The sequence below is a fragment of the Chiloscyllium plagiosum genome, chromosome 36 (assembly GCF_004010195.1).
Source record: "Chiloscyllium plagiosum isolate BGI_BamShark_2017 chromosome 36, ASM401019v2, whole genome shotgun sequence".
Classification (NCBI taxonomy): Eukaryota; Metazoa; Chordata; class Chondrichthyes; order Orectolobiformes; family Hemiscylliidae; genus Chiloscyllium; species Chiloscyllium plagiosum.
This window is the reverse complement of record NC_057745.1, coordinates 1,997,612-2,012,239: the sequence shown is the minus strand read 5'-3', so window position 1 is coordinate 2,012,239 and position 14,628 is coordinate 1,997,612. Positions and strand designations below refer to the sequence as shown.

Here is a 14,628-nt window from a genome sequence, read left to right as displayed (position 1 = left end):
TAGAATATATTCAATATACATCATCATCATTTCTATGCGGCATTACTAAAAATCACTATATTACAGATTGGTGGCAGAACTGAGGAGATTGGAAGAAATATTTAGGATTTGTCTTGCTTTGTTTAATAATGCTGCATTACATCAAGCATTACCTGGATTTTTAAAATGTTATTGATGCATCATAAGTGATGCTCATCTGTGTTTGTTCCTGTTCAAGGTGCACAGTCAGTCCTGACCGTCCTTTATTAACAGGAGTTTGCATCAGTCAAGCGGTCAAAAGACTCAATTTCAAACAGCGATCAAATTTTTATCAGGTCACTACATATTTTGCCAAATTCTCCAATGCTAAGCCAAGCCATTTACAGAATCTCAAGAAATTAAAGCACAGGATGCAGCCATTTGGCCTGCCATGCTAGTACAGGTTCTTTGAAAGCAGTTATTCTTAGCCCACATTACTGTTTTTCATCCATAATCCTTTAAAGTCTTCAACCCTATTTACTTGTTCACCATCCTTTTAAAAATTATTTCCATTACTTTTGCAGGGTCAGCATTCCAAATCAAATAACTCTGGTGAAAACAATCCTTCTTAGGTCTTTTACCATGAATTTAAAATTCATGATCTCTAATTATTGACCAATGTAGAGAAAACTTGCCCTATCAAAGCCCAAAAGAACTCAGATGATCCTTCCATAAGCTTTTAAGGAAAAACCAGTTTTCCACTTGGGTTACAGTACTACCAATGTAAAACATACAAAATCACCCTATGATTACCACCAACAGGCCTACATCCAACTGGTCCGCATCCAGCTAATATATTGCTTTTCTCTCTCCACATTGAGCTGAGTGATAAGTACAGAAGAAAACACTTGAATGCTCTTCATATTTCATGAAATATTTCACAGTTCTACCATAACATTGCAATAAGTTCTAATCGGCACCATCTGCCTGAGCCTGCCTCCAGTGCATAACCCACACCTTAAACCCTGCACCCCCTTCCCATTATCCTGCACATACCCCGCCGCTCACCGAAGCCCTGCTCCTCTCGACACCTGCCCAAATATTCAACCCCTCCCCCCCTCAACTGCTCTGTCTCTCTACCCCACCACCTCCTTTGCAGCCAACATACCTCCTTCCATATTTGTTCATACATGTGTGAGCAAGGTGAAAGACTGAAAATGAATGAAATTCCTTGAACCAAAAGTCAGAATTCCACCAAAGATCTAAATTTGTTATTCCTAAACATACCTCAATGAGTACATTTTAAACAAATGTCAATCATAGGATATGGGTATCACAAGCAAGGCTAACATTTATTGCACATTGCCTACTGGTTCTCAAGGCTAGACATAGCAAGTAGGACTCTCTGACAACAGGTAGGCAATTTCTGAGACAACTAAGGGGATAAGTATTCCTGAGGGATACCCTTTGGGGCGGCAAGGTGGCTAGCACTGCTGCCTCACAGCGCCAGAGACCTGGGTTCAATTCCCAGCCTGAGGCAACTGTGTGTGTGGAGTTTGCACATTCTCCCCGTGCATTCTGCATGGGTTTCCTCCGGGTGCTCCGGTTTCCTCCCACAGTCCAAAGACGTACAGGTTAGGTGAATTGGCCATGCTAAATTGCCCATAGTGTTAGGTGGATTCGTCAGGGGTAAATATAGGGGGATGGGTTTCTCTTTGGAGGGTCGATGTGGACTTGTTGGACCAAAGGGCCTGTTTCCACACTGTAGGTAATCTAATCTTGTACAGAGATAACCGGTTTCTTCAACTGCTTGAAGGTTGCATTCAGTAATAAAAGATCTGAACCAAAGATAAGTTTTAAGGATACTTACCTTTCTGTTTATTCTTCTTTGTTTTTCTGAAAGAGAGAAAAACTTTTACAAACGAGTATCAAATGCATTTTTTTAAAATCATGTCAATGGGAAAATAACAAATTATTGCCGTATCAACTTCATAGCTGGCACTGACTAATACTGGACATGCCCAGAACCTTATTCAGGGAATACATACAAAAAAAAATGATAGTTTATGCTTCCAAGGCAACATAGAATTTTGTTTTAATTCATAGTCATGCTGCACAGATGGCTCGCCACCTGATTTTGTTTTTAAAAAAAGATGAATAAAGGAAAGAAGAGTTACATTGCTACAACAAACAATTCTTCTTTGCTACTCATTCTCCATGGTAACTCCAGTTTCACATATCATGGGTTGCTTCTCTGGCTTGATGGTAATGGCTCAGCAAGGCAAATGCCAAATTATGAGGTCAGAGATTGCAGTTGAATACAGTTCTGCCATTAACTCTTCGTATTTTGTCAATCAGGGGTTTGAAAAGGACAATAAATCCAACTTAGTGGAAAAGCTAATTGAACCGCGTTAAAATTAGTTTCAAAAAATTGGAACACACCTGAAAAGTTACCACGAGATTCAGTACTCAAGTTACTCACATTTCAACATTCTTCTGTTGCATGGTGGAAGCCTTCTTGGCTGGTGCAGCGCCCCTCATCTTGCCCTCTGCCCATTGCTCTCTAGAGATAAATAAATTAACAGAAAATAAAATAATTACTAACAGAAAAAGGGAACACTTCTCAAACAGTATTAGAGTCATAGAGATGCACAGCATGGAAACAGACCTTTCGGTCCAACCCGTCCATGCCGACCAGATATCCCAACCCAATCTAGTCCCACCTGCCAGCACTCAGCCCATATCCCTCCAAACCCTTCCTATTCATATACCCAATAAAAATGCCTCTTAAATGTTGTAATTGTACCAGCCTCCACCACTTCCTCTGGCAGCTCATGCCATACACGTACCACCCTCTGCGTGAAAAAGTTGCTCCTCAGGTCTCTTTTATATCTTTCCCCTCTCACCCTAAACCTCTAGTTCTAGACTCCCCCACCCCAGGGAAAAGACTTTGCCTATTTACCCTCTCCATGCCCCTCATAATTTTGTAAACCTCTAAGGTCACCCCTGAGTCTCCAACGCTCCAGGGATTGTCAACATTAAAATTAACTTAGACTGCAATAAAAAATATTTGCTTGCAATCCCTATTATCAAAACTTGTGTTTGCACTTAGCATAGAAACTATCTTTGTGAACTTGTCACTAAATTATATACTCTGACTATAAAGTGATTATCAGGTGAATACAAGGATCCCAGAACCACTTCAGAGATGATTAGGTGTCTTTCCCAGTGTCTTAGCGAAACCTGTATTTTAATCATCACCAAAATTCTGGTCGTTGCAAACTGTGTAAATTGGTGGCTACAACTCCTTACATTGGAAGCACTTCCTAGAGGTTGCAAGCTCCATCTCTTGAGATTGTGCCCCACAGTGGCACTGAGGCCCAGGTTATCCCCTTGCCATTTCTCACGTCTGAGGCACAGTAGAGGTGAGCAATGAAGGTGATGGCGCTTGTGTGTTGGTGGTGATGGAGAGGCTTCATAAACATCTTCTTGAAGTCTCATACCCAAATCATTAGCCGGAGGCCTTCAATGAATCAACTGGCATAGCAGAATGCGCCTTCATTTTGATACAGGCCACGAGCTGATAGATGACAGTACAAGAGATATCGTGCAATAGGACACATACATGTTAGACCAGTCAGCAAGACATCACCTTCATAAAATCATCCTAGGAAAGACATTAAGTTTGAAATAATAATAATCACTCAAACCTCGAGGTTTGTGTTCTCGGCACAGCTATCATCTGGTGCTTAATTCATAATCTATCTTCTTCATACAGTCAAAAGTGGGAATGTTCATTAATATTGCACAATGTTTAGTACAGGCTATCTTCAGATACTGAAGCAGTCCGTATCACCCAGACTTGGCCAGATACGTGGCAACTAATATTCATGCCAAAGAAGTGCCAGTGACCACCTCAGCCACCTGGAGACAGTAAGGACTGCAGATGCTGGAAGCCAGAGTCAATAGATGTGAAGCTGGGAAAGCACAGCAGGTCAAACAGCATTATAGGTGCAGGAACGTCAACATTTCAGGCCAAAACCCTTGTCAGGACTTTCCTGCTCCTTGGATGCTGCCAGAACCTAGCCATCACCCCTTAATACTCAACGGCATTACCATCAAATGAATCCTCCAACAATATCTTTGGGTTACCATTGACCAGAAACCGAAAGACCTACATAATAACGTGCTTACTAATACAGCTCAGAGACTGAGAATACTGAGGCAAGTAACTCACCTTTTGCTTCCCCAAAGACTGTCTACCATCTACAAGGCACAAGTCTGGAGTTTGATTGAATAATCCCTACTTGCCTGGATGAGTACAGGTCAAGAAGCTTGGCAGCATCCATGAGAAAGCAACCTTGATTAAGTGGCCTCCCCATTAACCACCTTCAATATTTATTCTCTCTCCAACAGCATTCAGTAACAGCAGTGTGTACCACTTACAAGATGCACAGCAGCAACAAACAAAGGATCTTATTACAGCATCTTTCAAATTTGCAGCTTCCAACACGGGGGAGGACCAGGGCAGCGAATGCAAGGCAACACATGCAAGTTCCCCTCTAAGCCATACACCAACTTGGACGTGTAACGTCAAGCCTTTTTAATCACTGGGTTCAAAATCTTAGAACTCCCTCCCTCAGTGATTTCAGGAGGTAGTTCATCACCACCCTAAGGGCAGTCAGCAAGAGGCTATAAATTATGCCTTAGCTAGTGACGTCCACACCTGGCAAACAAAATAAAATATAAAAAACGTTCTTACAAAGTTCAGTTTTTTTACATTTATAGCTATTATATATTGACATCAATATGTCAACTTTAATAATCATACATATTATTACTACAGTGGTTTACTGCTTTTTTGTTGGCCTCTGCAGTCACATTAATTTTTAAATGTTAAGCGGGGTCATATTGAAAAGTACTAAATAGGTGAAAGTTACTGTGGAAATTTAGTGTGCACTCAAAAATAAGGAGAAAATGTGTAACTTCAAAATGGGACTGTGATCTATGCAGCTGGGTTCAATTAGCTTTAACTTGGCTTTATCTGAAGATAGTACTTGTCCTTCCCTCTCCAAATGCTACAGTACAGAATATTGTTTAGAAATACTGTTCAATTCTTCTGTACGTAGTGCATATTTTACAATGTCATGATTGTGACAGTCAATCATGCAGATGCCCACTTTTACAACTCTCTGTACATCGAGTGGCAGTGATGGACCTAGAGGGAAATTCACTGTCTAGAGGGGGAGTGTGGCACTCAGTAATTTCAAATTACAGCAAGATTTTTCTCGTTTTTGATTCAACAAGTGCCTAAAATTTCACTTCAAATGCGAGATTGAAAACATCAACTCGATAACTAAAGTGTGGAAATACCCAGCTTTGGGGACACCCAATTCCTGAAACCATGACTGTTTTGTCTGATTATTGACAGGCTTTAAGTTAGAAGAGAAACTTCAAGGTGCAACTTTGAAATTTCAGCAGAAACTGGAGTACCTGTCACAGGTATAATAGGGAATTACAAAATAGGGGATACGGTTACAGAATAAAGGAGGCATTGATTTAAAACTGAGACACAAAGGAATTTTCTTTATGAGGGTTGAGACACAATCTGGAATTGTCTGGCCCAGAGATATGGAGGATAGATCCCAAAATATTTAATGGAAAGGTAACAAAGAGACCTTGAAGTGCAGGTGCATACTTCCTTGAAAGTGGAGTTGCAGGTAGATAGAAAGCGACATTTAGTACGCTTACCTTTATTGGTCAGTGCACTGAGTATAGGAGTTAGGAGGTCATGTTGTGGCTGTACAAGACATTGGTTAGGCTACTTTTGGAATATTGTGTGCAATTCTAGTCTCCCTCCTATAAGAAGGATGTTGTGAAACTTGAAAGGGTATTCAGAAAAGATTTACAAGGATGTTTTAAGGTTTGGAGCATTTGAGTTAAAAGGAGAGGTTGTTTTCCCTGGAGTGTCGGAGGCTAAGGTGTGTCCTTACCTAAGGAGCAACTTTTTCACGCAGAGGATGCTGAGTGTATGGAATGAGCTGCCAGAGGAAGTGGAGGAGGCTGGTACAATTAAAGCATTTAAAAGACATCTGGAAGGGTATATGAATAGGAAGGGTTTAGAGAGATATTGGCCAAGTGCTGGCAAATGGGACTAGATTAGGTTAGGATATCTGGTCAGTATGACAAGTTGAACTGAAGGGTCTGTTTCCATGCTGTACATCTCTACAACTCTAGATTGATTGTTTTAAAATAGAGGAGCTGAGAGCCATGACATGAAAATAGAGTTGAAGCCTGGGGAAGATCAACCATGATTTTATGGAATGGTAGAACAAGCTTGAGAGGATGAATGCCCTACTCTTATTTATGTTACGTAGTTAGCCTGATTTAAGTTGTGGGAAGGTATTCAAATTTATCACTAAGGAAGTTTCTGCTGGACAGTTAGAAAAAGGTGTCAAGGTATTCAGGAAGACCTATCAGTATTCCACAGACTCCAGAGATATATTTCACTCCCCACCCCATCAGCATTCCGTTGAGACTATTCCCTCTGCGACACTCCCTTTCAGTCTACACTCCCCACCAACTCACCCTTCACTCCTGACACCTTCCCTTGCCGCTGCACTAAGTGTAAAACTTGGGCTCACACCTTCCCCTTCACTTGCATCCAAAGCCCCAAAGGATCCTGCCACATCCAGCAGAGATTTTCCTGCACACCCAAATACCTCATCTACTGTATCCGTTGCTCTCGATGTGGTCTCCTCTACATTGGGGAAGATAGGATGCCAACTCATGGAACGTTCAGGAAGCATCTCCCCCTTCCACTCCGCCAAGGACATGCAAGTCCTAGGCTGTCTCCACCGCCAAACTCTAGCTACCCAATGCCTGGAAGAGGAACATCTCATCTTCTGCCTTGGGATCCTCCAACCACATGGAAATGAAAATGCTGATTTTGGAACTGTTATCGATTGGCGGAGCATGCTCAAGGAGCTGAAAGACCTAATTTTCTTCCTTATTTATATATTCACCGGTTTCCTCATCTCCCTTCCCCCCACTTTATCCCAGATCCAACCCTCCAACTCTGCACCACCCTCATGAATGGTCCCCCATATCCATCTTCCTATCCGCTCCACCCTGCCCACCAATCTATCACCATCACCCCCCCACCTACATCCAACTATTGCCTTCCAGCTATCTTCCCCCACAACTCATCCCAACTCTCATTTTTCTCTCAGCCCTCTTCTCCGCTCCACATTCCTGATGAAGAGCTTATGCCCAAAATGTAGATTCTCCTGTACCTTAGATGGTGCCAGATCTGCAGTGCTTTTCCAGCACCACACTTTCCAACTCTGGTCTCTAGCATCTGCAGTCCTCAATTTCTCGTATTCAGGAAGGATCAGCAGTTTCAATTTATCGGACCACTTTGAAGAGTAAGATGCACAGCGAGTAAAGGTCAGCCTATAGACTTGTTGCACTTGTATTTTCAGAAGGCACTGGATAAGATGCCTCATCAAAAGATTGTGAAAAATTAAAAAAAATCATGGTGTAGGGGGTAACATACCAGCTTGGAAGGATGACAACTAGCTGGCAGAAAATATATTAAATATATATTTTACGGATTGGCAGCATAGACAAGTGGGGTCCACAGGAGGCTGCGCTTGGACATTAACATTTCATATTTTATATCAATTACTGAGAGGTGAGTGGAAAAAGTAATTAAATTCGTGAACGTCACAAATATAGGTAAGGCGGCTTATTATTGAGAGGATATAATGAGGATGCAAAGTCATTTACATAGGTTAAATGCAAGCAAAAATCTGACTAATGGAGTATAATGTGGATAAATGTGAATCAATTACTTTTAGGCAGGAAGAATTAAAAAAGCAATATTTAAACTGAGAACAGCTCTAGAGGGATTCAGGTTTTGTAGAGCATGAGTCATAAAAAGTTAGTGTGCAACCACAGCCCATACAACACGTATAGACTAATGAGATCATACCATTTATTCCAAGAACAACTGAACATCAAAGAAAGGATGGTAAACTTTAGCCATGGAATTGATCTCAAATACTGTGTGCAGTTTTGGTCTCCTTATTTAAAGGAGGACGTAAACGCATTGGTGGCCAGCTCAGAGGTGGTTTACTCGATTGATATCTGGAATGAGTTAATTGCTTTATGCTGGGACAGGTCAGGCTTTTCTCCGATAGAGTTTAGGAAGGGGGGGGGTGACTTGACTGAAGTGTACAAGATCATGAATTGTTTTGACAAGGTGAACATGAAAAGGATAATTCTGCTTTTGAATAGCTACCAAGCACCCATTCACTCCAATCCCATTTTCCAGCACTTGGTCTGTAATTTTGTAACTCATCTAAATACTTCATCTATATACTTCTTATTGTGACGGTCCCTGCTTCTTACACCCTTTCAATTCAGATGGTTGCAAGACTTTGGAACACACTGCCTCAGAAGACATGTGAAGCTGGGCCAGTAAATATTTTAAAGGGAGCTAGAGAAAGATTCTTTCAGGCAAGGAACTCAACAGTTATTGATGGTGAGAGAGAATGCGGATTGGCGTAGCACGTTCAAGACGCTGAAAGGCCTAATTTTCCTCCTTATTTATATATTCACATGAGGGGAAGCAGCAAGATATTCTCAGTGTGATGCAAGATTAGAAAGCTAGCCAGATTGACTAGCAGGCTGTAGACACGTTTATGCTCAACAGCTAAATACCATACAATATTACAGGACATCTTAATAGGACCAGGGTTGGTCATCAAGAATGGAGACATAATTCTGTGGCAAAAACTGTACAACTTAATATAACAAGCAATCACCTCAAATAATTAGGTCAATTTTTAGGAATAATAATTAGGTCAATAATTAGGAATAATTTGGAGTTCTGTTATACTACTCTAGTGTCAGCCTTGGCTCAGTCACAAACATACTCACCCCCGGGGGTGGGGAAGAAACAGGAGCAAAAGCTTTTCACCCACTCAAAAGGTCCAAGTGCATAGTACTCCCAAGCACAGTACTGAAGCGTATCAAAACTGTCAATCTCTGTTGCACTGCCATGGCAACTCCCTGACCAATCAGAATTTAATCATCGAATTAAGACAATTAACATTTCTGCTGAATCTCCATGCCAACCATGGACTAACCAAAGAACAGCCTCTGATTTATATTAATTGCAGCGTCCATTCCAATAATTTTGGTACAACAGTCTTGAGGAGTGCAATAGGAAAAGTTTCAACTTAGAGAATGAGTTTTAGAGCATGGAAAGAGGCCCTTCAGTCCATCACATCCATGTCAGCCACCAAGCACCTTATCCACTCCAATCAGTTTTTCCAGCACTTGGTCTGTAGGTTTGTATCCCATGGTGCTTCAAGCAATTATCCAGATACTTCTTGTTGCGATGGTTTCTGCCTCTAACGCCCTTTCATGCAGACTTCATGGCTCGTTTTAGCAATTTTTAAATACTGAGGAAGCGGGATACTATCTTTCAGAAGAAACATCAAGCAGATCGTTCACTTAGGCAGGTGTGAATGCGAAAGATCCCATGACTCTTGATCAATAATCAGCACGACTAAAGTGAACTGGCTTCTAATTTATCTCATTGACACATTTCCAATAATGAAGTGCAGCACCTCAAGAGTGCAGCACCTTTAAAATGAAGCAGGTACAATTTTACACCATCATTCACTCTCGAGACATTTCAAGATGCTGCATATTCAATAAACTACTGCCGTAATATAGGATCCACCTTAAGAGACCAAGACACAAATAGAAAGCGGGACAGAACACCAGCGCTTCACTGGATAATGTTAATGATGTTATCTAGTATGGTGACGAAACATCTGAAAACAAGCCTTCCAGCTCAGTTATCAAACTTACAACCAGGATCCATGACAATGTAGCAGAGAGCAAGCTTCCAACTAATTATGTGATAATGACTATCGAAATAATTCTTTTTGAAATTCTATCGACATTGGCTGAGGAATAAATATTGGCCCGGGGAAAAGGAAAACCTCTTGGGCTCTTCTTTGAAATAATGTGCCGGATCTTTTATACCCGTCTAAAAGGGACAAACGGCAAATAATGTTTCAACCACATCTCCACCAGTGGGACAGAGGTTGTAAAATGCACTATACAAATGTGTATATTTCTGTATTTGGCTACAAGTATTGTTTATGGGAAAAAAATCAGTCAACCTGTTCAAAGCATAAGATATACAAAAATGGGAGAGCTTAACGATTCTCAAGGCAGCACATTATCTGACATAGGAAGAAGCTACATGGTAGCTGCAATAAGAGAAGCAGCCCATCTAAACATTAAACCTATTGCAGAAATTCTCTTTTAATAAACAAGATCTTTGGACATCAGAATGCTGGAGTTTTTTAAAAAAACTGTAAATCAGTGCTCATTGGAAAGTCATTAAGCTGAACTCCTGAACAAGCAATGACAGTAAAATAGATTTCAACATCAAGATAAGCTTTTAGTAAAATAGCAGTGGAGGTCGATTAAATTGCTGGCATTCATCCTTGAAGCCATTGAGAATCAATCCCATGTAACACAACTAGAGTGCCCAATTGAGCAGCATGAAAATAGGTTGGAACATTTCACAGACATTTCCATTTTCTAGCATGCATTTACCATGTTAAAATGCTTGTTCATGAGAAAAAGCAGGTCAACTTTGCAAAGCAGACTAGCTGCTTGCTGCAACTTGTATGGGCAGACTGATCAGACTGCAGTGCAAATCATCATGGTCTAAATAATAAATTCACTGTTACTCAGCCACAAAGAAAGCAGCATGAAAGCATTTGTAACAAGCTGATACCCTGATGGAAACAAAGGCAATACTATGCTTAACATAAGTATCATAGGTTTGCACAATTTCCCTCAGCCAAATCGTTTCCCTGCCTCTCCTGCAGGCAAAACGTTAAACCAGCAAGTGCCAGTCTCAAGACACAAAGCCAACAGTTGCAATTCTTCTATTCACCAGCCTTGTTCAGTTATACTCACTGATTAGCCTTTTGTAGTTCCTTCTGCTTTTGCAGGTTTGTGTCCACATACTTCAGCACTCGGCTCTCTGGAACCCATTCATCCCAACTAAAAACCGAAAGAGAAAGTAATATGACAAGAAAAATCAACACAGAAATTTTCACAACTAAAAACTGAGGGATTACAACTGCACATGTTCAAAGTTTATAGGGGATGCAGGGGAGAAATAAAAAAACTAAAACGTTCAAGCAACTAAGAGAACAAGACAGATAGTTCACTGGAATCCATGACTTACAACCATGATGGAAGTTTTTTTAAAACAAACTTTCAGTTATTATTAAGCAAAGGAGGGAGAACTGGTTTATCCATTATGAGTCACGATAATAAAAAAAAGTTAATCAACCCTTTGATTGACCTGAGCAAGTTATAACAATGCATATCTCATAACCTTGAGGGGTGCACAATATTTTAAACCACCCAGACTTTAGCTGAAAACATGTGAATTCACTCTTACAACGAGCTGGTATTCAAAACAGGAGTAGCCTCTGAGCAAACACCAAACACTCAGGTACTTTTTCCAGACTAAAAGCACATGATTGCATTTCCATTTCTGTCAATAATTCAACAGTTTTACCTGTGGCTAAAGTCAGTTGGCTATTCTATAAAAGTTTAATTATGCCTAACCTGCAGGACATTTTGATGCAATTAGCATCTCGCCCAAGATCGGCAGTTGCAGAATTTGAAGTACAGTTTCACAACAAAGCTGACATTACTGCTACAGAAAAAGAACCAAGTAATGAATTTTAACAGAAACAAAATCAAGATATCATAAAATATGACCGTTTTGCATGCAAGATTTGAAAAACATACGTTAGAATGGGATTTTCTTTTTCAAAATAAGTTAGATAACATCTGTAACAGGGTAGTCATATTTTACAAACATCCACATATTGATGTCCAAATATAATCTACCCAACAATATTCAGTCAACATGTATTCCTGTAGCTCCTGTTACTCAATATATTCAGCAGTTTGATAGTCAGTGAAGCTCAAAGCCCCATATTCATTGACTTTCTGAAACAGCGGGTGGGGTGGGGAAAGAGAATCTAGCCACCCGGAGCAATCCTATGCCACAAACCTAACTATCACTACATTGGATAGCATGAGCCTGACGGAATCTTCTGCACCCAACAAACTCCCACTATATCCAATGCCGCCAGAGACCCACCTCAAAATCCTTTGTATTCACTGTGCTGTCATTTGATGATATCAGCTGCAGATGCAAACACCAATGATACCTGACTTCCTTTAACATAACAGATTCCAAGGCAGTATGTCTGACTGACAGCCACTACAGGTCAAGTCAAAATTTCATACAATTTATCAGGAAAAGTGAATCAATTCCATTCAGCTCAGCCCTGCCTCTGGTATAGAAATATTCAAGTCACTGGCTGCTTGTCTAAATCCGTCCTGGTCCTGTCCAATTCCAAGTATAGTCTTATGTCTCACATTTTGTAATTGTAGGACATTGATATCTCAGCATCTTTCATCCCTTTCATGCACAGATTTTCACTAAAACAGAGATAGAAAGTTGTATTAATTTGACAGAAAAAGCTGGCATAATGGTCAGAAAAATAAGAAGAAATCTGATAGGACTGATCAGTAAATTATGTAGGGATTGAGCTGAAAATGTGTTGCTGGAAAAGATCAGCAGGTCAGGCAGCATCCAGGGAACAGGAGAATTGACGTTTCGGGCATAAGCCCTTCTTCAGGAATATGCCCGAAACGTCGATTCTCCTGTTCCCTGGATGCTGCCTGACCTGCTGCGCTTTTCCAGCAACACATTTTCAGCTCTGATCTCCAGCATCTGCAGACCTCACTTTCTCCCCTATGTCGGGATTGAATAAAGTAAATCAAGAAAATTGCCAGCACATGCTCGAGTTTGTGATTACAGGTCACAAATTTAAGATAATCAAAAGGACTAAAGAAAAAATCTGAAAATAATCTCTCTGGGGTGGAAGAGGTTAAGCCCAAGTTGCTGAAAGATTTGAAATCAAGACAGATTTCGATATAGTACAAACAGAAACTGCTTGCCGAAGCAGACCAGTCAATGAGAAAATAAATTTAAAGTGACGAAGAACAAAAGTGAATTTACAGAGTTGTTGCAAGTTGCCTGACAAAATGGTAGAAACAGATTAAATAGTAACTTTCAAAATGGGAACTGGGGAAAAGATTTGCAGGATTATTGAGAAGAGTAAGTGAAGAGGGATGTAGGAGGGAGTATGACTAATTGCATATGTAACTTTCTCTGGATTCTTGTTACCTCATTTCTGAAGGCTTCCCATTTTCCAGATGCCCCTTTACTTGCAAACATCTGCCCCCAATCTGCCTTTGAAAGTTCTGGCCTAATCCCATCAAAATTAGCCTTTCTCCAATTTAGAATTTCAACCTTTAGATCCTGTCTATCCTTTTCCATCACACCTCAGCTAGCTGCCCTGCCCTATTTCCCAAGAGCAAGTCAAGTTTTGCACCTTCTCTAGTAGGTACATCCACATGTTGAATCAGATAGTTTTTTGAACACACAAATTCCTCTTCATCTAAACCCTTAACACTATGGCAGTCTCAGTCTATGCTTGAAAAGTTAAAATCCCCTACCATAACCACCCTATTATTCTTACAGACAACTGAGATCTCCTTAGAAATTTGTTTCTCAATTTCCCATTGGCGGAACAACCTTGATTATCAGAACGAGATGGGCAGGTAGTATTTTGTTCAGATTACTGATGATGATCAGATCAGTTATCTGAACAAACAAAGGAAGCCATACTGAACATAAAAAAACGACATTAAAAAAGCATATTTCCAGTTTTTATTTTATTCAATCGACAACACTTATACAAACACTGGATATTGCTTAAAAATTCATAATATTTTCCAAATAAAATCAGTGTAAATAAAATTCATTGAAGTGGAGGTTGGTTATTATTTTTTTCAAGAAAATATCCAGTCGCTGTTGTTTCAAGTGATTTTGTTTCTTTTCTCCACTGCTCCAGTCATAGCTTTATGTACATTTCAAATGAGACGTCTATTAAATGTACATTGTTAGCGTCAATTTTATCAATCTTGGACGAATATATCTTTAGACACGACATTTATGCCTCACATCAGGTATAAGAGTCAAAATAATTATATCTAGTATGAAGTAACTTTTAATTGTAAATACTTAACCCTTAAAATTAGTTAAGACAAAGTAAATATGGATATTTTTGGCAATTTTGCTTGGTCATAATTTCCAACAATTAAAATACTGGAAATACCAAAACCACCATTTTCATCATCCAATATAAACTCCTCACTCATCCTGATTTCACTTCATTTGCCAGTTTTCAAACTAAAACAGATCATTCAAAATTCTGATAACACACTCACCATTTCAGACCAGGTGAAATCCTATCCATTCATTTGCAATCTTATTTGATTACTGAAATGCTATTCTGACCATCCTTCAACCGCAGACCCCTCCATAAACATTAGACCATTTAAAATCCCATATGTTGATGCAGTCAACCCATCACCCTCCTTGCTGATGCACTCAGAATTCCCACTCGCAACCAGTCTCCATAACACCTCTTTAATGTAACATTTTTATGGAACCTTGATCAAAATTCTGATAAC

General features: G+C 40.0%; 1 protein-coding gene across 3 annotated transcripts in view; it reads right to left on the bottom strand.

The window, feature by feature from the left end:
* morf4l1 (mortality factor 4 like 1) overlaps positions 1–14,628 on the bottom strand; it is a 58,540-nt gene that overhangs the window by 24,194 nt on the left and 19,718 nt on the right. For all 3 annotated transcript variants that reach the window (XM_043677129.1, XM_043677128.1, XM_043677130.1), the window contains exons 4-6: positions 10,975–11,061; positions 2,441–2,521; positions 1,829–1,854 (exon numbers count right to left, since the gene is read on the bottom strand). In XM_043677129.1, the coding sequence (XP_043533064.1) occupies positions 1,829–1,854; positions 2,441–2,521; positions 10,975–11,061 (194 nt within the window). The remainder of the gene's footprint in view (positions 1–1,828; positions 1,855–2,440; positions 2,522–10,974; positions 11,062–14,628) is intronic.